This window comes from Rhinolophus sinicus, linkage group LG06 (genome assembly GCF_036562045.2).
Source record: "Rhinolophus sinicus isolate RSC01 linkage group LG06, ASM3656204v1, whole genome shotgun sequence".
Lineage (NCBI taxonomy): Eukaryota > Metazoa > Chordata > Mammalia > Chiroptera > Rhinolophidae > Rhinolophus > Rhinolophus sinicus.
In genome coordinates this window covers 134,387,395-134,410,994 of record NC_133756.1, presented here as the reverse complement: position 1 = coordinate 134,410,994, position 23,600 = coordinate 134,387,395, and the positions used below count along the sequence as shown (strand labels likewise).

Sequence of the window (23,600 nt, the reverse complement as noted above, 5' to 3'; positions counted from 1 at the left end):
GCAAAGTCCTGCATAAAGTAAAGACACAATAAATGCTTATTGAAGGTTATTGTTAAATATAACTAATTTGCTTGATGACCTAAACATGATGGATAGAATGTGGTTTTATATGAGCAAAGTCTACCAGAAGATAGAAGTGAGAAAGACACTCGTGAGTGGTCCTTGGAGAGCAAACAAGAAAGCCCCTTTGCCCAAAGTAAATTCTTAATACAAAGTAAATTTATTGATGTGTTCAACAGAAACAAGGCCTCGGCTAGCTGAATGTTCGTTTGCAGCTACCACCTCCAAATTCCAAGGCATTTTGTATAGTCCATTAGTTCTAAGCAGATTTTCAAAAGTAGAGCTTTCTTACCTGTGTTCCAGTTCTCGAATGGACAGGATTACTCCTGAAGTTGATGGCTTTTGTTGTACAGTGGCCAAAAAGGTGAATTCACTCTTATTCCGGAACAGCTGAATTAATTTCTCACTCACGTGAGGGGCTGCATGGATCTCTCTCTCTATATCTAGGAGTCAAGAAGGAAGAATAGGAGAAGCAGGAGGGGAAGGAGAGAGGAACAAGAAGAAAAAATACAGAAGGAAAAAGAGGAGAGGGAACATGAGAAGGAAGAGGAGAAAAGAAGCAAAGTTAAAAAATGCCATGTCCAAAAGATCCAGATTGCATTTTTCATTTTCCCCTCCTGTCAATAGTTTATTTTCCCATCCACCACTCCATACAGCTGCATTCATTCGATGCAAAACCCAAAAATGCCATCTCTGCCATCGTGCCCACTTGTCACTTTGACAGGTTCACAATTGGCCAGTGATTTTCTGACAGGAATTTTGACAGGACACTGAGCAAACAGATTCAGTTGCTGTAAATAGGGTTAGAGGCAGTCCAATAAATGGGGCCCTAATTTCAGAGACTCCTGAGTCTAACAGGATCCAAATGCCATTCCACTGGCTCCAATGTCACTTTTCCCATGGACTCCGTGTCCATCTTTGCACAATGCATCTAGGGAAACCTGTCCTTGCTTTGTACCCAGCAGAGATTTACTAGCGCTAATGCGAGACAAGTCTGCTTTTGTGTGAAGAATAAATACAGGCATGCTCCTGATCCATAAGCGTGCCTGGAATTCCTCTGTAAACATGTAGTGGATGACTTCCCTCATGAAATATTTATTAAAGTTGAGGCCAGTTCAGCAGGCCTAGAGGTGTGTTAGTCCAGCTAATGCTGCTCCTAGACGGGAATCTTTCTTTCTGCAACATCTGCATAATGAGAGACATCCATCATTTCAGACTCAGACTTACCCTTGTCATGATAAACTGGGCATTTTCTCCTTATTTTAAACTATACTTCCTGACATCAGAAAGTAGGCGCCAAGGGAGCAGACTGAGAGGAAACTATTCCAAGGATGACAAATGAACCCCAAAGGTGTGTTTGGTGGCCTTCTCTCATTCCCAGACACATCCTCGGACTGTATCACTACTTAGTTACTTCTCCAGGGTTGCAGGAAGAGCCTTTGAAAAACATAGAACTTCAAAGGCCACGTCGGCCAAGCCACACCACAGACTCCTCTGGTGGATCTTAAAGAACCTCATTCTGGAGAGTGCCTGGTAACACAAAGAAATCCTTGAATTCCGAACCTCCAGCCTCACTCCTTTCATCTTCAAAATGAGGGTGCAGACTGGGTGATGTGTCACGGCCTCCCATGCTTAACCTTCTACAATTCCATGAGTTGCTATTTCAAGTTTTCAGCACAGAAAAGACCACCAGTCTTCCAGCTGCAAATGTCTACACTACGTATGGCGTGAAGCAAGCTTGGTCTTCTACCAAGGAGGCACCCAACCCGGGCAAACACTCTACCAGCATAAACCTACCTGGACAACATCTGCTTTTCTGCCCCCCAAAAAGGCCTTCACGACTTTACCGTTAGGTGACATGTTGTCTGTCAGCTTTGGTCAAAGGCTGAGATAAAAGATAGACACTTAGAGAATGCTTCTATACCATCGACAAAAATCCCAAAGCTTTCCGGGATGATACTCAAAACCTAGTAAATGTATGAATAAGTCACTTTATAAACTAGAGCTCATGAGCAAATGTTTGCTAACGTTGTTTTTATTAGCATTACTGCTAGACAAAGATCCGGATGATAAATTCCACCTAGAATTTAGTGCCAGAAAAAACATTTGGCTCTTGAGGCTAACTTATAAGTTTGTGTCTTTTTTCTCTCCTTTTTGCTATTTCTTTCTTTAGATACCAATTAGGAATGAACTGATTGGTACTGGCTGCCTAGAGAGCTCAAGAGAGGATTCTGAAGCTTGGGCCCAGTGAAAAGGCCATGATTGATCAGCAATGCCTGCTGGGGAAGAGAGGTATGAATATCGTATCAGTTATAGGGTGTTCTCACCTTTTACTCAATTCTCCCTGGGTGATATCATCTAGCCCCGTGACCAATGGCCCCCAAATTTATATCTGCAACCCCAACCTCTCCCTTAAGCAGCAGACTCCTGTATTCAGTATCCGTCTTATATCTCCATATGAATACCTAATAAGCATTTCAAATTGGCCACAACAAAGCTCCTATTCTCTCCGCCAACCTTTTATTTCCTCCTAGAGTTCCCAGTCTTAGTAAATGGAACCACCCAGTTCTCAAGCCAAAAAAAAATAGAAATTGTCCTTGATTCTTCCCTTTCCTCCACCCTCCATATCCAATAGAAGAGCAAATCATGAGGGCTCCCATGTCTGGCACCTGTCCACTTCTTCTCAACTCCACTCTTAAAACTCTGGTCCACGCTGCCATCACCTCTCCCTAAGACACCTCCAATAACAACATAACTGGTCTCCCTGCTTCCATGATGCCTTTTCTTCTCCATTCTCCACGTAGCAGTCAAAGCGCTGGTTTTAAAACAAAAGTCAAAATCATCTGAGTCTTCTGCTTTAAAAACCCTCCAATGTCTTCCCATTGCTCCCAGGATAAATCCAGGTTCTTTAGAAGGGACTGCAAGGTCACACATTCCACGCCTGCCCCAGGGTCTTTGTACTCCTCCATCTACCCACAGTTCTCTTCCCCCACTGCTCAGATGGCTTGCTCCTCCTCTTCCGTCAGCTTTCACTTTAAATGCAACTTCCTGGCCACACCCCTCCGCAAGCAGGCTCTCCATAAATGTCTAAACCATCACTTTGGTTATTTTCTCCATATCACTTATAATACACATATTGTGATCAGTTTACTGTTTCCTTATATCACTTATCATAGTCATGTTTCATGTTTCTTACCTTATTTCCTTTCTTTCCCCACTAGACCATAAGTGCCATGAGGACAAGAACTTTTTATTTATTCATTGTTATAGCCACAGTTCTTAGTGCCTAGCAGAAAACAGGCATCCAATACTTTGAATTTATTTATTTTCCATTTATTTTCATCATTTATATTGTTACTTCACGTAACCACAAATATTAATCAGAAAATCAAATATATGGTGATGGAAGGAGAACTGACTCTGGGTGGTGAACACATAATGCGATATATAGATGATGTATTACAGAATTGTACACTTGAAACCTATGTAGTTTTGTTGACCATTGTTACCCCAATAAATTTTAATAAAAAGGAAAGAAAATAGGGATCCCTTTGGAAAACTAGGCAATACACGGGTACTGCTCAAGTGCCAGCAGCTATCAAATTAAAGAAAATGATATTCAGTGCCAAATCAGCCTCTCCTTTTTCTAAGACATCCCTTTTAATGGTCTAATCCAATCGGACCACCTTCTGCTCCCCCAACCCTCCTAGAAAACTGAGTATTTCTTTTGCCAGCTTTTCTCATTTCTCTTTGTAAATGACTGGCACATTGAAGACCCCATTAGCATTCACCATAGTGAAATGTAAAAAAAATAAATAAATCTATTTTGATACAGTGAGACTTTATGTACATTCTCATTTTCAGTAAAGCGCTTTCAAGAAAATGTTTACCATAATTCAGCCGCTAAAAGAGCACAGGAAAATCATCCCACTTCTTCTTACAGGATAGAGACAGGAAAACTGGACAAGATTCCAAGAGACTGAAGACTACTCTGCGTTGAGCAGACACCTAGCTGTGCACCCTGGCATAAGATACTTTACCTCTCTGAGCCTCACATGTGAAAATTGAGAAGACTGAATTCCATGGTCTCCAAGCTGTTTCCTAGCCTCACCATTTTGTTAATCACTTTACCGTGCCCTTAGCTACCTAGCAAAATCGGGTACTGAGGGTACTTTCCATTTACAAAACACCCAGATTTTACAATTTTGCTTTTCTACAGATTTTCCAAATCAACATACATGTACAGTTTGTCAATTACTAAAAATAGTGATATGTCACCTACTTTGCAGCAGCCTGCTTTTTTCCTGGATTTATAAGCGCCACCAATGAAAACCAATTGAGACCCTACAATGAATATTATACTTCCATATTCAACCACCATAATGTATGTTTGCTGTATTATTTAAGATTCAATTCCTCCAGAGAGAACAAGAAAAACAAGTTGGATGGATAAAGCTCATAGGACATGTTAAATATAGACAGCAAGTTAGAAACCTGCAAAACTTGTTAAACGTAGATGGAATAAATGGAATAGTGTGTTGAACACAGATAAAAAGGACTGAATAAGAGTGTTTCTTATAAATAGAGAGGCGTGGGAGGAACAAGTCATAATGCACAAATCATGCCACCCTCAGCATGACAGCTGTGTCATCCCTAAATCCGACACCCATCATCGACACCCATTTCATTCCCACTGTGGCCCCACATGTACTTGCTGAGAAATGTTAACTAAAACCCACCACTGGTCACCAAATGAACTGGTGAACTATAGTTGCGCCCAGGCATGCTTACCCCTGCGTCTCTCCAATAGCAGAAGCATCCTGGGTCCAAGCACCTCCAATGTGCTGAACCCCCTTTTTTATATATAACCTCAGCTCCAGTCCATGTCACCACAGCATCAGCTGCAAAGCTGATGGGGGCAGACAGAAAGAAAAATTGAAAACATGAGCAATATATAAGCCAGAAATCCAATGGGGTCTCCCATCCTCCCACATACCTCCCTTGTACTCTGTCCTAAGTGTGTTAACCTACTCCATCTCTTTCCCTCACTTCTTCCTGGATATTTTCAATTGAATTATAAGTCACATGATTCAAGCTTCTGAATTAGGTCTGTTTGTGAGCCTTCCTGTTTTGTGACCTCTGGGAGTATACTTGGAGGCTACCATTGCATCACAGTAATTTCCCACACGATAACCGGTTAGGGAGAACATTTTTAAAAGGAGGAAAAAAAGAATGACATTCAAAATACTCAGAGGTTTTGCATGATCTAGTTAAGAAGTGCTAACTCAGCGGCAAGGGTTAAGTGCTTTTTCTTTCCTAGGATGAACAGCTCTACCTAGTCATTTTTAAAGAAACACTAAAAATGCTAATGTGATGATTAAGCATCAGTAAAAAGTACTGGGTGAGGGGCGGTGATTGGAGAGTGGAGCAGGAAAGAAATTATACGACAATGCTCACACACTCTTCTCTGCCTAATATAGAAGCAATTTCATTTCCCTTTCCCCTGACTTCTAGGGTGAGAAGGATGGTGATTCTCATTGCCAACCAGCATATACCTGTGCTTCCTCTGTGCCAGGCACGGAGCTGAGCACCAGGGAAAGGAAAGTAAAAATACAGTATCTGCCTTCAACGACAGCTCCATAAGCAAGAGAGTTACCTGGCAACAACAGGTAGTATAGAGCAATGCACGAAGGAAGGAAGGGACCTAAGGAGGCTAGCATTGACATCCGTGGAGGATGCATCTTTGAGCCTGAGTCGAAAAAGATTAATAAGCATTTACCAAGTAGGGGAGGGAGATGAGGGCATTCATTGCAGGACTGCGGTGCAGAGGTGAACACCCATGTGGTTCCCATTATCCTGGCTTTTTTTTTTCTCTGCAAATATACTTCTCACTATAAGTACAGCAGGAAAGCATCTACTCAACCTAAAAATACTGAAAGGAACTCTCCACCGATTGGTGAACTGAGAAAGCAAAAACAGCAGCAGCCAGAAACGTGATGAAACAACTACACCAGGGCAGCCCGTCTCAGCCTTGACTGAAGGAGCATCCAGCCGACAACTTAGTAATTACAGCACGTTTACACCGAGGACGTCAACACATGGCAGAATCCTGATATATAGACATGGCACATCCTTCTAGCCGGAGTCCCACATAAGCTCGTGGTAACATTGGCCCCGAAAGGTGAATCAACACTTGTTAATTTTAAATGGCAGTTAGCTTTTCATTTCTTAGTACAGAGGAAATCTGCCAATTCAGAACTGCCAAACGTCCGCAGGGATTTTTCTGCTGTGTGGAGGGAGGGAGATGTGTGTCACACTATTAGGTATTGCGGCCCTTCTTTGAGAACGTCAGATGTCATTGATCCAAGGAGCCCTCAAAGAAGCAGAAATCACGAGTAGAAAGTAGTGGACACCAGGAGACGCCAACTTAAACGTGCAGGAATTTCTATCTCTACTAACGGAGTTCACAGTAATATCCCGTTAAACCTCCATTAGCACCAGAACAATAAAAAGCAAATGTGTGTGGCCTATCATGGTGCCAAGTACAGGGCTAACTGCTTTGTACCTATCATCTCACTGACAATCACCGTATTATCTTTCATATTTACAGACAAGGAAACGAAGGCTTACAGAATTTTGGTAATTTTCTAAACGACACTGGGCTAGGAAGCCATGGTGCTCAGATACCAGCATGGCAGGCTGGTTCCACACATGATACTCTCCACTGTGCTACGTCTGCTCTTCGTCAACGTTTGTGGTCTCGGTGCTTCGTGCAAATCACCATCATATCCCAATGCCTAACGCAACGTATTCCCTCAGGAACTATTTATGAATAATCTATTTGTACAACCCCTATGAGCTAAATATCAACATCTCCACATTTACTCCTCAGGTAAAGAAACTGAGGCCCGGAGAAGTTTTATGGCTTATCCAGGCTCACACAGTGAGTGAATGGAGATCAAATTGACTCTTGCATGACAATCCATGGCACTGACCTGGCACTCTGCTTACTTTTGCATCCTCCTCTTCCTGCTCTCCCACCCCCCTTGCTCCCGCACTCCAGCCACACAAGCCTCCTTTGCCTTCTTTCCAGGGCCACGTTCCTCCCCACCTGGTGCACTCCCAACTGCAGGGACCTTTCTCATCTTTCCCTCTTCTTTAGGTGCCAGCTTCTTACTCCTTCAGCCCAGCTTTCTCTGACCAGCCCAGGCCAGCTCAGTTTCCCTCTATTTTGTTTTCATTTTATCTTCAGAATCATCAAAGTTTTATGTATGTAATCCTTTTATTAATGACTACTATGCCCACTAGATTAAAAATTTCATGAGGAATGGTTTCCCAATACATACGCTGCACACTGCATGGCCCATGGTAAAGCTTCAGCAAATGTCTATTACTTTAATAATTATCATATCTTGACTCTAAAGTCTGGAACACAATCTATGCCAACGGAGGTTTACCAAAGACACTCAACTATAACCCCACCTTGTTGAGAAAAAAAAAAAAAAAAAACTCATCAAAATAATGAGCTACTTAAGGAATAATGAAGCCAGCTGAATGTCCCCAACTCCTCCATTATGAGACTAAACCTAAGGAATCCTGTGACACATAATATTAACCAATTTTCTGTAATTACTATGTGACTCAATCAAAAGAGATTCCGTTGCCCCCATAATTTTACTTATTAGATAGGCACAGCGAGGCAGCTGAGCTCTTCTTATAAACGTTTAAAATGCCAGGAAGGAAAATCACATCCCTTTGTCACTAACAAATTAGCAAACTGTAACCACTTCTCTTTGGGCTGCCTCCCCACGCACTGCACCCCACCCTTAATCCTCATCCCTGCACCCCTATCTCAGCTGGACACCTTGGAATAAGGAGATAAAGCATGGATGCCAGCCCTATCTGAATCACAGGACAGGAGAAGAAAAACAGAGAGACTGGTGAAAAGGTTTAATGTGACTAAGACAGCACTGCATTGGGTACGAACTTCCAATTACAAGATAAATAAGTTTTGTACAGCATGTACATTATAGGATGTAATATACAGCATGGTGACAAGTTAACAAATACTATGTTGCATATTTGAAAGTTGCTAAGAGAGTAGATCTTAAAATTTTCCATCACAAGAAAAAAATGTTTATAATTGTATGGTCATCATTTTGCAATATACACAAATATCAAATCATTATGTTGTACACCTGAAACTAATAAAATGTTATATGTCAGTTATATCTCAATCAAAAACTATCAGAGGCTCAATGAAAAATGACCTTGATGGCCTCAGTGATATTGTACCCTAGAGACTGTACAAATTTGTCACTTGGCAACAAGAGGGCAGCGTTACCTCAGACAAAGGTAAAAGAATGAATGAGAAGTAGGGGATAAGGGTAGGGTAGGAGGTAAAACCTGTTTTATTGAGGTCCCAGTGGTCAGAGGTGAGGGGCATTACTCAATATTAGAAGGGGTTGAACTCTGCTCCTGGGGAGATAAAAAAGTCTTGGCGATGGGCAGGTGAGCAGGGGTTGCCAACCATGGTTGGAGGCATGGCTAGTGCCAGTTCTAATTGTCTTCATGTAAATTAAAAACTGGGCAGAGTCTATGGGACTCCCAGCCACTCCAATCTAGGTCCAGCCAGCAAACATCCGAACATTTTTGAATGTTTGCTGTGTGTTAGATGTCAAGCTAAGGGTTATAAATATAACGACCTAATTTAGTCCTCACAGCAGCCAGCAGCCTAGTGATATCACTGTTGCCACCTCCATCTCACAGATGAGGTACAAAGAGTTAAGAAGCTTCCTCCTAAGTCCCAGACCTGGAATTCAAACCCAGATCTGTCAAGTGCAAACCAAGATGCACCTCTGCCTCTCAGCCCTGTCCTTCTGTCTCAGCCCAACTAGTGTTTGAGTTCTGGTTCCACCGTGCAATCTCTGAGACCTTGGATAACTCAGCTTCTTGCCTTCATCCTTGAGTTGCTTCATCTGTCACACAGAAGTAATACCCCCCATCCTGTCGGCCTCAGTGAGGAGTAATGAAAGAATATATGGAACATGCCTCATATCTACCTTGGGCTCAGGAAGTATTTCCCCTCCCTCAGCCTTTCTTTAGGACATTTCTGAGAAGCTTTGCAAAGAAGGCTAAGAAATCTACACACTCAAGTCTGATCTTAAACACTTGCCAATGTGTTCACGCACATGATGACATTTCATATTCATAATAACCCACTGGGTAAGTATTAATGGCCTCACTTTAAAGGTAAGGAATCTCTAGCTTATAGAAGATAAGTAAGTGACTTGCCCACAATCCCACCTCCAGCTAGTAGCCGAGACATGTCTTCTGACTCTAATTTTGCAGCTTTTTTATACTTCTGCATGGCTTCCCTGATCCCTAGACAAGAGAGAATCATTAAACTTGCCCAGTCCACTCCACTCCAATGCTAGGTCCCCCCTTCCTAAGGGGTACCCCTCCTCCGGGATCCTAAACTCCTCCATATATTGAAGTCCAATCTCTAGTCTGCTTAAAAAGTTTGGAGCGGTGGGCTGGCCTAATTATAATCAGTTCCCTTTTGTGCACAGCCCTAATTCTCAGGCATGAAAGAGACATTGTAGATGTTATACTAGCCTTGACCTTGCCACAACTACTCAAATTCAGTAGTAAACAGTAGGGCATCACGTTAACCGCCAAGCTCTCTAATGTACGATTATTCATTATAAATCATTTTTACATGTGGCTTCAAATGCTGTTTTTCAAGAATAAAAATCTGCCTGCATTGAAATGCACAGTGATTTTAATATGCAAACCTCCTACAGAGATGATGTCTCATTTTAATTATTGTTTCGGTTTAATAGGTTTTCATTAAATTAGAGGATGGAGCAATTACTAGGGTGAACAGCTAATGTTTCCAAGGTACGCTCCCGTGGTTCATGGGCAAAAAGACAGTTGTGGCCCAGAGAAGCAGAAGGCAACAGTCTTCCAGAAAAGCTTGTATTCAGCCCGATAGAACACAGTGCTGGCTATTTATTTTCCCAGCTTCCAAACAGAGCTGGCATTCCCTCACAGGGATATGCAAACAGCTCTAAGCGTGGGTTTAATTTGGGGTATCTTAATCACATAACTTTTCTATCGGGAATCCAGGCGCCCTTGTCAGCAGACTAGAAAATGCTCTTAAAAATTGTCAACCTGCAAAGCTAGATGTCAAACCACAGGAAAATACTCCTAATGAAATTGTCTTCTTTCTCACACACAAGTAATTTAGTTGGTTTAGTGGATTAATGTCTGACTTTCCACCCCTGGGAAATTGGTTCAACTTCAACACTGGCTGCAATGACCAAAATCATATTAATTAGCAAACTGTCAGAGACTCAATGAGAAATGACTTCAGTGGCCTCGGTGATACTTTACCCTAGAAACTGCACAAATCTGGCACTTGGGGACCCAGAGGGCAGCGTTACCTCAGACGGAGGTGAAGGAATGAATGAGAAGTAAGGAACGAGGGGAGGGTGGGAAGTACAAGCTGCTTTGTTGGGGTCCCAGCGGTCAGAGGTGAGGGGCATAACTCAGGACTAGGAGGGGTTGAAGTCTGCACCTGGGGAGACGAGGGGGCCTGGCAAGCTTCAAAGGGCCAACTTCTTTCTTTCCAAATGAGCTGAAGGAGGAAAAGAGGGCAGCTAGATAGAGAGGATCCTTCCAGAAATAACTAGCCTATTAGGTTAGGGCAGACCTGGTCACTGTGCCAAGAAAGTAATGTGAGAACTTTTTACTGTGCTTTGGGAAGGAGGAAACAAATCTTTTCCACAATGTTCCACAACAGAAAGAAATCATGAAGCAGCATTAGTCCCAGGTAAACCAGCAGAAACAACAGTGGTCAGTACGATGCCCTCACTGCTCACTGCCACCCCAACCCCAGCCTCATACTGGCCACCTGTCAGGGCCCATATTTGCTGTCCACGGCCGCTGGAGGAGGTTCTTTTCTCTATTGTTACAGGATTGTGAATATTTCTAACGGGAATAATATTTTGGAACTCCTGAATGCAATGCTTCCTTTTCAGCTCCTTTATTTCTACTGTCCTAAAAAGCACATCATCAGCTCTTAGATCACTTGTGTTAATCTAATTACACGCCTTGTTAGCTAATTAGTTCCAGAGTCACTGCTCGGGAGGTCTCCCTCGCTATTTATCTATCTGTGTTGGCCAGAGGGTGTCTGTGCTTTCAGGCTCCCGGGGAAACTGTGTAATTATTGACCTTTGAACCCTGTGCTGAGGGGGGACACCTGAAACCCCATGCTTTGAACAGAAACTCCAAGAGATAAGAGTATCTAGTCAGAGAGAGGGCTATGGATGTGGTTTCTTGCAGACTTGCTGTATTTCTATGAAAACTGACCTCCTATTTAGAGATTTTATTCCAATCATGTTAAACATTGATGTCACCCTTAAAATGAATCATTGGAAACGCTGCTTGCTCCTGAACTCAAAGCCAATTGCTATCTGGCTATTGGATCTCTCTCTACCAATTTCTTGCTCTCACCCTCCCAAACAAGATCTACAACCAAGGGCGAAAATTACAATCCCCATTGACTAAGGCTTTTTTTTAAAGAAATGAAAATGTCGATTTGGGGGAAAATCGGTTCTTCGATCATTGCTGCAAATAATTTGGTTCTTGCATGTCGCAGGGTAAGAACACTGAGTCAGTTTTCAGTAAATTAGTGTATTAAATAGTGTCTTCATGATAATTCATCTCAAAAGGTGCCTGGTAGGTTCTCAAGGAGTCTTTTCTATTCAGGTTTGAGCTCACTGAGCCAGCAGATATTTTGGGGGGCTTCCTGAACTACCCACCCCCAGCCAAGAGTGGTTTTTAGCTCAGCCTTGTGTAAAGCCCTCTCAGGCCACAGGTGAGCTGAGTGTAGGACACAGGAAATGGCTGGGGCCATGCTGGATACAGGTGAGGAGCTCCGTGGGCACGTAATCTCAATTCTTCCCCAACCTAGAGTTCCAGCCACCTTCTCCACACCTATCCAAACCCTGACTGTGTCTCAAGGCCCAACCGAATTCCTCTAATGCCGCAAAGCTTTTGGAGCCCCAGCTAAGGGGGTTTTCCCTCTCTACGTCAGAACTGAATCATCCACCCATGCAAACACGTATTTGGGGAGCATGTTCTCTGTGTCAGGCTCAGTACCATGGTAAGACAGGCTCAGTCTGGAGCGAGACATTCAGCCAGTATTTAGTACCACTCATTCTGGCACATCTTACATTCTGCATCTTGCCCAATCCAATGGCCAGTTCTCTACCCTTAGCCTAACTGAGCTCTGACAACCCCCCACGCAGTTGTCCTCTCCCTCCTTTTTAAGACTCTTTTTTTTTCTTTTTTAACTCAAGTTTATTGGGGTGACAATGGTTAGTAAAGTTACACAGGTTTCAGGTGTACAATTCTGTAATACTTCATCTGTGTATCACATTGTGTGTTCACCACCCAGAGTCAGTTCTCCTTCCATCATCGTATATTTGATCCCCTTTACCCTCATCTACCAATCCCCTCCTCCTTTACTCTCTGGTAACCACTAAACTTTTGTCTGTGTCTATGAGTTTTTGTTTCTTTGTCTCATTCCATTGTTGTTTTCAGTTTTATATCCCACATATCAGTGAAATCATATGGTTCTCGATTTTTTTCTGTCTGACTTATTTTGTCTAGCATGATAATCTCAAGATCCATCCCTGTTGTCGTAAATGGCATTATTTCATTCTTTTTTGACACTGCTTTCTTCTGGTTTTCCTCCTACCTCTGGGACCATCTTGAGGCTCCTTCATGCCCTCCTCTGCCTACTCTCTAATTGTTAGGGTGCCTCTGAGCACATCCATTCATCAGCAAGCCCTACGCCCCACCTCATCACCACTCTTGACTATAATATTGCAGCAGCCGCCATATGTCAACTTGCTTCCACTTGTCTTTCCTCCTCTCTATTCCCCTCTTCTCCCCTCTATTTCTCCTCTCTCTCTCTCTCTCTCTCTCTCTCTAACTCTAACTCTAACTCTATCTCTGTGTTTCTCTCCCATAGATCAATCAGCGAATCAAGACCCTTTTCAAACATAAGTCACACATCAATCACCGCACCCCTTGCTTTAAACCCTCAAATAGCTGCCCTATTAGTTCCCTGATGCTGCTACAACAAACGACTGCAAATTTAGTGGCTTGAAATGAACTTACAAACTTACAGTTTTGGAGAGCAGAGCTCCGAAATGGTTTTCACTAGATCATAACCAAGGTATGCACAGGGCCATACTCCCTCCAGAGGCTCTAGAGAAGAGTCATTTCCTTGCCTTTTCGAGCTTCTCTTGGTTCACAACCCCTTCCTACAGCTTGGGAGTCAGCAGCATAACATCTTATAGCCTCCCTCTGCTTTCACCTGCTCTCTATCTGACCTTCCGGCTTCCGTTTTATAAGGACAATTGGGCCCCCCTGGATAGTCCAGGATCCTCTCCCCACCTAAAGATCTGTAACTTACACCACAAAGTAGCTTTTATCACGTACAGTGACATACTCACAGGTTCTGGGGATTACGACATCACTCTCTTTAGGGGGGACGGAGTCATTTTTCAATCAACCACACTGACTAACGTAATGTAAATAAAACCTCACCTCCTTACGTGGACTGAAAGACCCCGTGTGACTTGGTGCTGTAGCTGGAGCGGAAATAAAGATCAAACTTGTACTTTGGCCTCCCCTGGTACTTCCACACAAGCTGGCCATCCCTGCGCCCCTTAAATTTGTTTGATCCTAAGGGCCTTTGTCCCAGTTGTCCCAAGAATGTGCAATCTGGAGCAAGATAGCCTGGATTCAACTCTCAGCTTTGCTACTAACTGGGCCTAAAACCTTAGCCAAGTGATTCAACCTGCTTTGCGCCTCTGTTATTCTTTCTGTAAAATGGGGCTGGCAATACCCATCTCCCTTGTAGGATTAGTATGGATTACTAAAAAGATTAAATGAGTTAAATAATAGAAAGCATTTACAACAGTGCCTAGCACATAAAAAGGGTTCATCATCAATAATGTAAATGATCATTAATAATACTCTCTTTGCATGGCTGACTCCTTCACTCAGGCATCAGCTCAAATACCACCTTTGCAGAGAAGCCTTCCCCAATAATCCTACTTCAACTCAATCCTCTCCCGCTCTTTCTATCGTATTACTATTTTATTTCCTTCACAGTAAATATTACTATCTAAAGTTACTAATTTATTACTAATATAATTACTTGTTTACTGTACTTGCCCACTTCTGCTGGAATATAGGCTTCATGAAGACAGAGATTGTCTTTTCTCTGCTATATTTAAAACACCTAGAACAATGCCTGTCACATGGGTGTACAATAAATATTTGTTGAATGAATGAATCAATGAATGAATGAATGAATATGACATATGCTGGTTCTCTCCTCCCCGCACCTAGACCAAGGGCCCTCAAGGGTAGGAGGTCTGTCAGATTCTTCTTGTTCAATTAGGACCCAGCACAGTGGCTGGCACACAGCAGCATAGTGGACTCTCAGTTAATACTTGCTGATGGGCCAATATGTAAGCGAGCTCTAGGAGCATCTTTAAAGATAAGGATTCCAAAAAAGAAATGATTTTTCTGCAGCCAGTCACTCAAAGATTGAGAGAGAAGGGAATTCCCAAGTCACATATTTAAAAAAGAGCGATTCTAAACAGGAGTCCAGGACTATGTCAGCAAAGATCTGAAAGACTATTGGAGACCGAATGTCAGCTATCCCCAAGGGGCACTCTGCCCTCCTTCCTTCAGTCATGAAATTTTCGTGGGACACATGGCCACTCAGAATAAAGGCCACATTCCTCACCTTCCCTGCAGCTAGGTGTGGCCATGAGATCAAGTTCTGGCCATGAGGATGTGCGTGAAAGTCACATGAGGGAGCGAAGCATGCTCTTCACTTCTGTTCTCCTTCATGCTGGCTTAGTGAACCATCATGAACCATGGGGCAGAGGGCAACGCCCTAGAGACGGCAGGGCCACCATACAGAACAGCCTAGTTCCCTGACCCTGTACAGCTGTCACATTGCCTCTGGATTACCTGTATGCAATCTGCTGCATGAGAGAGAATTAAACTGTCATCTTGTCTACCTCTGTTATGTTGCTCTTCGTTTCAGCAGCCAAATCTGTATCTTAATCAGTACAGCATCAGCATGGCAGGTGCTGGGAGACTTCTGGGGGTTTTCCTTGAGACTGGGATTGCCATTCAGCCCTAGCTGGATGGCTCGTTGCTCTCTCTGGCCTTTTGAGAGAGGGCACAGGCATAGTTGGAAATTCCCTATGGTGATTACACACTTGTCCACAGAATGCTTGCATTACAATCACCTGTAAACTTATTTAAAACTGAGATTCCGGGAGCAAATTCCCAGGGATTCAGACCCAGGAGATTTATAACAATTCCTAAAATCTTTTAAAAACTCCTCATGTAATTAAAATATTCAATCATGTCTTCCCTGGCCTGAAGTTCATGGAGATGTGGGTGTATGTTTGGGAAAGGTCTCGGTGCTTCCTGGAGACCCTTCCAACATTCCCTGCTGCTGCTTCCCCCCTCAGACTTGTGTTTTTCTCCTCTTAGGGAAGTAAGTTCTTCCACAATTCCATTAAAGCCTGTGTCCCTGGGGCAAAGTTGTTCTCTCCAGCTTTCTAGCTCAAGTGCCTTAGATGTACCTCAAGGGATCCACCTCCACACTACACACTGAACCTTCTTGAAGTCTCTTTACTCCCACTGCCTACAGGCAAAGCTCATTCATTCATTCAATATAGTATTATAAGTCCAAGCTCTTCAAGAAAAGCTAAGCACACAAGACTTCTAATGATACCACCAACCTTCTAGCTTTCACCTCCCACCTTTACCTGCCCGCCCTATATTTGTAACTGCTGTTCCCCCTACCTGGGATGTAGCAGCTCGTACCCGGGCTTCAACACTCAGCTCCAGCATCCACATGAAGGGCTGTAAAGATGATGACCACTCCTGATCCTGGTTCACTGTCAAAATCTGCTGGAAAATGTGGCTTCAAAATTCTTATTTCAGACAGAAGAATCCATGAACGCCTCTCTGAGGGATTGCTACCTGTAGCTACCCAAGTGCTCCCTGAGTCCTGATTACACCATTTTCCTGAGCCATTCTCTTGACCTTGACCTCTTCAACTTCTGCATGCCCCCAGTCTTGCTGCTTGGCTTCCAACCCTCTACTTCGCCTAATAACCCAACTTGTATATGCTTCCTGACCCCCAGTATAGCCTCAATTGCCAGCTCATGATCTGCTCTCATCCATTCCTAGCTTGATCTGGCTCTCTCAGTTCTGACTTGAACCTGACTAAACATAATGCCCTGATTAAGCACTTTGATACCCTTGGTAAAAGCTTCTTAGAAGAACTGTACAGCATAGAGTCCAGAGTTAACAATGCTGTATTGTATACTTAAAATTTTGCTAAAAGGGTAGATCTTATATTGAGTATTCTTATTACACACACAAACACTAAATAAACAGATAAACAAATAAGTAAATAACAACAATGAGGCGGGAGGAAACTTTGGGAGGTCATAGATATGGTTTATGGCATAGATTGTGGTGTTCGTTTCATGAGTGTATACTTATCTCAAAATTTGTCGAGTTGTATATATTAAATATGTACAGCTTTATGTATGTCAATCATACCTCAATGACGTGACTTCTGTAAGAGGAAAATAGAAAATAGCTGGACCTATTATCACTGCCTACCCAGGGAGATCTAGAGAGAGGCCCTCCACTCATCGCTCGGAGGGTGTTTCAGAGCTTTCTGACAGCTCGTCCTCAGTGCTACGCAAGTGTCCCCCAGCAGCATGCAAATGAACAAGACAGCAGCCCTGATGTACAGATTAGCAATACATGAATCACTACAGGATCCAGGCTGAGCCTGTTGGTATCCAAGTTATTGCTGCCCTTTTTAAAAATTTAATTACAGTGTTTGAACATTATCTCATTTTAAAGATCTAGCTACAGAGGCTAAATTAAAATTCTGAGTATCGAAGTGAGTAAAAGCCCCAAATGGAGATCTAACTTCATCCTGGGTTTCAAACGTATGAAAACAGTTGGACATTTTACAATCATAACAAGTCCTTTTGGAGAGGAACATTATTACCCGACAATCAATTCAAGATGTTTTACAATCCCTTTGCCAGCACGTGAAACCCCTGTATACTTCATATAAGGAGCTGGTTATAAGCTGATAATACTCATTGCATTAGAATGAATACATCCACCTCTTCCCCAACCTCATCATAACCACGCTTAAGCTCAATCAGGCACTTGACACATCTTGCTGTAGTGTGGGAACCTGAGAACAAGATGCTCAGTGGCCAACTCTCCCAGAAATAATGCTAACTAGGAATCTGTACGCTAGAGGCAGCTGGGGGAGGGGGAGGAAGGAAGTTGTAATGCACCATGGCTTTGTTTTTGTCGTCATGCCCAGAAAGACCTTTGATCCTTCCTTCCCTCTACCTAACGTCAACCCCAACCCACACCTTCTCTATCAGCAAAGTTTTATTCATGCTTCAAGTTCCAGGTTAAATGTCTCCTTCTCTATAAAGCCGCCCTTAACTTTCCCTGGATGTTAGTGGCTTCCTTCTCTGTGTTAAAACGGGAGATTTTCCTCTTTATTCATTCAGTAAATATTGATTGGGCATCTACGATGTTCCAGGCACTGTTCAAGGTACTTGGGATACAGTAGTGAACAAAACAACTGAAGTTTCTGCACTTGAGTTGCTTATCTAATGGAAGAGATGGGGAAGCAAACATACGAGTATATTGCGTAAGGTGACAATCAAGTTTATCAAACATAAAACAGAGTGATGGGGACACAGTACAGAGTAGGAGCAGGGACAGGAGAACATTTTAGATAGGGCTATCACAGACGGCTTCTCTAATAAAGTGTAAACACATGAAAGGACTCTCAATGAAGCAAGGGGTGAATCCTACAGGAGAAGGGTTTGCTTACGGAGATAAATAAACCTTGGGACAGAGGCAAGAAGGAGACGGACAAGTTTGTGAAACAGGAGGGTCACTGTGGCTGAGCTGAGTGACAATGTAGGAGGGGCAAGAGATGAGATCAGAGGGGCAGACAGGGGCCAGATCTCATAGAGACTTGTGGCCATGGGAAAGATTTTGGATTTTATACTGAATCTGTGGAGAAGCAATTGAAGGGTGCTGAGCAAAGGAGTAACGTGATATGACTCACCCCTTCAATAACTCCCATGCAGTGTGTTGTAATTGTTGATGAATCTGTTTACCAAAGGCACATCTCAATCTCATCACCAGCTAACAGCACCTGGTTTGTAAAAGGTGTTTAAGAACTCTTCAGAGAAGTGAAGAAGAGAGCACACAGATAAAAGACACAGAACTGGCCATGGGCGTGCGTGGACGCACAGCACTGCCTATCTTCCATGAACCTTTCTCAGGAAAGGATCTGCCTCCTCAGTTCTCTATAAACCTGCAGCTACCTTACATCAGGCTTTATTCAGAACCTCACTGATCTCTAACCACGGAAATAAGCAATTATCGTAATCTTCCAAAATAAGCAGAGCACCATGAATCACTACTGGAAAACGTTGCTGAAAATTTCTGTGGCCAGCATTCCTGGGCCATCAAAACAGCATGTGATACTGTGATAGGGTTGCTACGACAGCCTGGGCTGAGAACCTCCTCATGCCCTCCAATAATACACACGACAGATCTTCCTGGGCAGTTTTCCTGGAAAGAGCTCAAGGGATCAGGCGGATTATCTCCTCATCCCAGAGGTACCATACAGCCATAGGAAATAACTCTTGGAGTCCACCAGGTACTCCAAAAGATGAAAAATGAAGTTATTTTGAACCCCCCGCAGTTGCTGTACTTTCCATATTTCACAGCCTTTTCAAAAAGAAGTGGGACAAGAGTCTTATAAATTCTCATGGCTTTTCTCAAAGTGTCTGAATTTTACCAGCCAAACCACCCATTTGTGGAATCCTCACTGGCGTAGCAAGGGACAGTGATATCAGTAAAGCCCGTGGGTTGCATTTTTCATTGACTAGACAGCTCAGGAGTGATTTATCTCACCTTCATCTGAAACTATTCATCAATCTGAAAAGTCGCATCTGACAATTTATAAGCAGACATTGCAGTTGCCCGGCCCCCACTTCCTGCCTCTGGGCCTTGACAAGGAGAGAGCACCCCAGGCATTGCCCTCAGTGTGCCACCAAAGTCTGGCTGAGCAACGGACACCTTTGGAGCATTTGGACAACAGCCTTTTGCAGCAGGCATTGCCAACCACAGAGAAGCAAAGTGCAGGCACCAGTGACTGAGACACTGTAACTGGGCTCAACCCCATGAAGCCTCATGTGGCCTCTTACTGCCACTTCCCCGACACCCTCACCTATTCCACCATGTTCAGTGTTCCAAGACTCTCCACAGCCACCCAACTACCTCTTTCTAGACTGACAGCCTAGAGTGGCCTTGAATCAATACTGTGCGTGCATTTCCCAGTGTTTTTAGAAAGCTACTTCAACCAAATGAAATTAAGTAATACTCCCTGCACTGCATGATAAAAGAAAAAAAACACCAATAGATTACACAATCCCATGATAAGCCTGGTCAAGAAAAGAAGGAAGTATGTATATTTTACATTACAAGTTTAAAAGATATAACCACAAATATAAAACTTTTATTAAATAAAAGGATATAATGTCCAACTCTTTGCCCAAAAAATGCAAATCTAATGAAATATATGATTTGACAAAATTGAGTTGATCCAAAGAAGAGTTTAAAATTAATTAAATAGAAAAATGCCATAAAAGAAATAGAAAATGAACATTTCCAATAAAAGATTTCCCAGACTCCCCACAACCAAAGTAGTATTTTCAGGCTAATTCTATCAGAAACATGTATAAAAGAAGTATTATCTCTATATTTAAACCCATCCAAAGCACAAAAATATTCAAAAAGCCTTGAATTAACTCACATACTCTGCCCCCAAAAAAAGACCTACAGAATGTCACTTATTAATGAGTTAAAACATTTAAGTGTTTAATGAGTTTAGTGTAAAGTGTTCAGAACAATGCCTGACATTTATCAATGCTCAAAACAATGTTTTTACAAACCTACCTGTTCCTTCCCAAAATCATAGCAACCTCTTTCTGAAATGCTGTTCTTCCAATCCCTTACTCCTTCTGATTCAGCCTGTCAAGTATCTACTCACAGTTTTCCCTCATACGACCATCCTTTCTGAAGCTTTTCTTGGCTTACCATAACCCTGAGTGGGATTAACCACTATTACCTTTATTCCCTAAACATATTATTAACATTTATTTACTTGTCCATCTTCCCTACTAGTTTATGTGATCTAGAATAAAAATTCTGTATTATTCATCTTAATAGTCCCAATGTCAAGCAAAATCCTGCATAAAGTAAAGACACAATAAATGCTTATTGAAGGTTATTGTTAAATATAACTAATTTGCTTGATGACCTAAACATGATGGATAGAATGTGGTTTTATATGAGCAAAGTCTACCAGGAGATAGAAGTGAGAAAGACACTCGCGAGTGGTCCTTGGAGAGCAAACAAGAAAGCCCCTTTGCCCAAAGTAAATTCTTAATACAAAGTAAATTGATTGATGTGTTCAACAGAAACAAGGCCTCGGCTAGCTGAATGTTCTTTTGCAGCTACCACCTCCAAATTCCAAGGCATTTTGTATAGTCCATTAGTTCTAAGCAGATTTTCAAAAGTAGAGCTTTCTTACCTGTGTTCCAGTTCTCGAATGGACAGGATTACTCCTGAAGTTGATGGCTTTTGTTGTACAGTGGCCAAAAAGGTGAATTCACTCTTATTCCGGAACAGCTGAATTAATTTCTCACTCACGTGAGGGGCTGCATGGATCTCTCTCTCTATATCTAGGAGTCAAGAAGGAAGAATAGGAGAAGCAGGAGGGGAAGGAGAGAGGAACAAGAAGAAGAAATACAGAAGGAAAAAGAGGAGAGGGAACATGAGAAGGAAGAGGAGAAAAGATGCAGAGTTAAAACATGCCATGTCCAAAAGATCCAGATTGCATTTTTCATTTTCCCATCCACCACTCCATACAGCTGCATTCATTCGATGCAAAACCCAAAAATGCCATCTCTGCCATCGTGCCCACTTGTCACTTTGACAGGTTCACAATTGGCCAGTGATTTTCTGACAGGAATTTTGACAGGACACTGAGCAAACAGATTCAGTTGCTGTAAATAGGGTTAGAGGCAGTCCAATAAATGGGGCCCTAATTTCAGAGACTCCTGAGTCTAACAGGATCCAAATGCCATTCCACTGGCTCCAATGTCACTTTTCCCATGGACTCCGTGTCCATCTTTGCACAATGCATCTAGGGAAACCTGTCCTTGCTTTGTACCCAGCAGAGATTTACTAGCGCTAATGCGAGACAAGTCTGCTTTTGTGTGAAGAATAAATACAGGCATGCTCCTGATCCATAAGCGTGCCTGGAATTCCTCCGTAAACATGTAGTGGATGACTTCCCTCATGAAATATTTATTAAAGTTGAGGCCAGTTCAGCAGGCCTAGAGGTGTGTGAGTCCAGCTAATGCTGCTCCTAGACAGGAATCTTTCTGCAACATCTGCATAATGAGAGACATCCATCGTTTCAGACTCAGACTTACCCTTGTCATGATAAACTGGGCATTTTCTCCTTATTTTAAACTACACTTCCTGGCATCAGAAAGTAGGCGCCAAGGGAGCAGACTGAGAGGAAACTATTCCAAGGATGACAAATGAACCCCAAAGGTGTGTTTGGTGGCCTTCTCTCATTCCCAGACACATCCTCGGACTGTATCACTACTTAGTTACTTCTCCAGGGCTGCAGGAAGAGCCTTTGAAAAACATAGAATTTCAAAGGCCACGTCGGCCAAGCCACACCACAGACTCCTAGACGGATCTTAAAGAACCTCATTCTGGAGAGTGCCTGGTAACACAAAGAAATCCTTGAATTCCGAACCTCCAGCCTCACTCCTTTCATCTTCAAAATGAGGGTGCAGACTGGGTGATGTGTCACGGCCTCCCATGCTTAACCTTCTACAATTCCATGAGTTGCTATTTCAAGTTTTCAGCACAGAAAAGACCACCAGTCTTCCAGCTGCAAATGTCTACACTACGTATGGCGTGAAGCAAGCTTGGTCTTCTACCAAGGAGGCACCCAACCCGGGCAAACACTCTACCAGCATAAACCTACCTGGACAACATCTGCTTTTCTGCCCCCAAAAAGACCTACAGAATGTCACTTATTAATGAGTTAAAACATATAAGTGTTTAATGAGTTTAGTGTAAAGTGTTCAGAACAATGCCTGACATTTATCAGTGCTCAAAATAATGTTTTTACAAACCTACCTGTTCCTTCCCAAAATCATGGCAACCTCTTCCTGAAATGCTGTTCTTCCAATCCCTTACTCCTTCTGATTCAGCCTGTCAAGTATCTACTCATATGACCATCCTTTCTGAAGCTTTTCTTGGCTTACCATAACACCGAGTGGGATTAACCACTATTACCTTTATTCCCTAAACATATTATTAACATTTATTTACTTGTCCATCTTCCCTACTAGTTTATGTGATCTAGAATAAAAATTCTGTATTATTCATCTTAATAGTCCCAATGTCAAGCAAAATCCTGCATAAAGTAAAGACACAATAAATGCTTATTGAAGGTTATTGTCAAGTATAATTAATGTAGGAACACACAGAACTAAACTGATTCTGCCTTTCAGGGTCCAAGAAGCCATCCGAGAAAGGTGACACTTGAGTAGATTCTTGAATGAAATCCAGGAGAGTCAACAATTTCTCTTCTAATGTTTCCATCTGTTTAATTTAAAAAGAAGTCTAGAATTTTGCCAAGAAGAGATATTAAGATCAATAGGCTATGCTTTCTGGAATCCACAATGTTTCCACTAAAAAATAGTAAGGATATTTATCCAACCTTTCAGCACCACCCTCGTTCTCCATGACTTCCCTGAGATTATAGGACAGAGGTTAGATGATCAAAACCAAGTTTTTTTCCTATCTCTCTGGAAGAGATTCATCTGAGCCTCCGGGCTAGCACTAGTTTAAAGAGCTATGAGGCTCTCTTTCCATTTAATAAATTGAGCTTTAATTTTTTCTTATTCCTATCTGTTCCACACTGTCCCATATTAAAATCATTCTTCTAGAAGGAAAGATTGAACCAAATGAGAGAAAGTATCACTGTGTCATCTGTTAATCGTATACCTTCTATTCCAACCATGGTGCCCATTCCTACCTTGTTCTTCTACTTCTCCCAGACATAATGAATGATAAAGTCTTAAAACCATGGTAATTCTGGTACAGGAAACATATCCCTGAAATTTTCTGTTTAAAGGGCAATAATTTGGGTAAAGAATAACTTTGTGGTCTCACCAGTTACAACTTTATTTAACAGAGAAAATTCTCAAAGAAGAGTGCATTTTTCTTTAGTATTTGCATAAGAGTTGTTTATGAATTTT

General features: G+C 42.4%; 1 protein-coding gene across 2 annotated transcripts in view; it reads right to left on the bottom strand.

Annotated features, from left to right (window-relative positions):
- NELL1 (neural EGFL like 1) overlaps window positions 1-23,600 on the bottom strand; it is a 757,006-nt gene that overhangs the window by 684,732 nt on the left and 48,674 nt on the right. For both annotated transcript variants that reach the window (XM_019742633.2, XM_019742632.2), the window contains exon 3: window positions 20,843-20,993. In XM_019742633.2, the coding sequence (XP_019598192.2) occupies window positions 20,843-20,993 (151 nt within the window). The remainder of the gene's footprint in view (window positions 1-20,842; window positions 20,994-23,600) is intronic.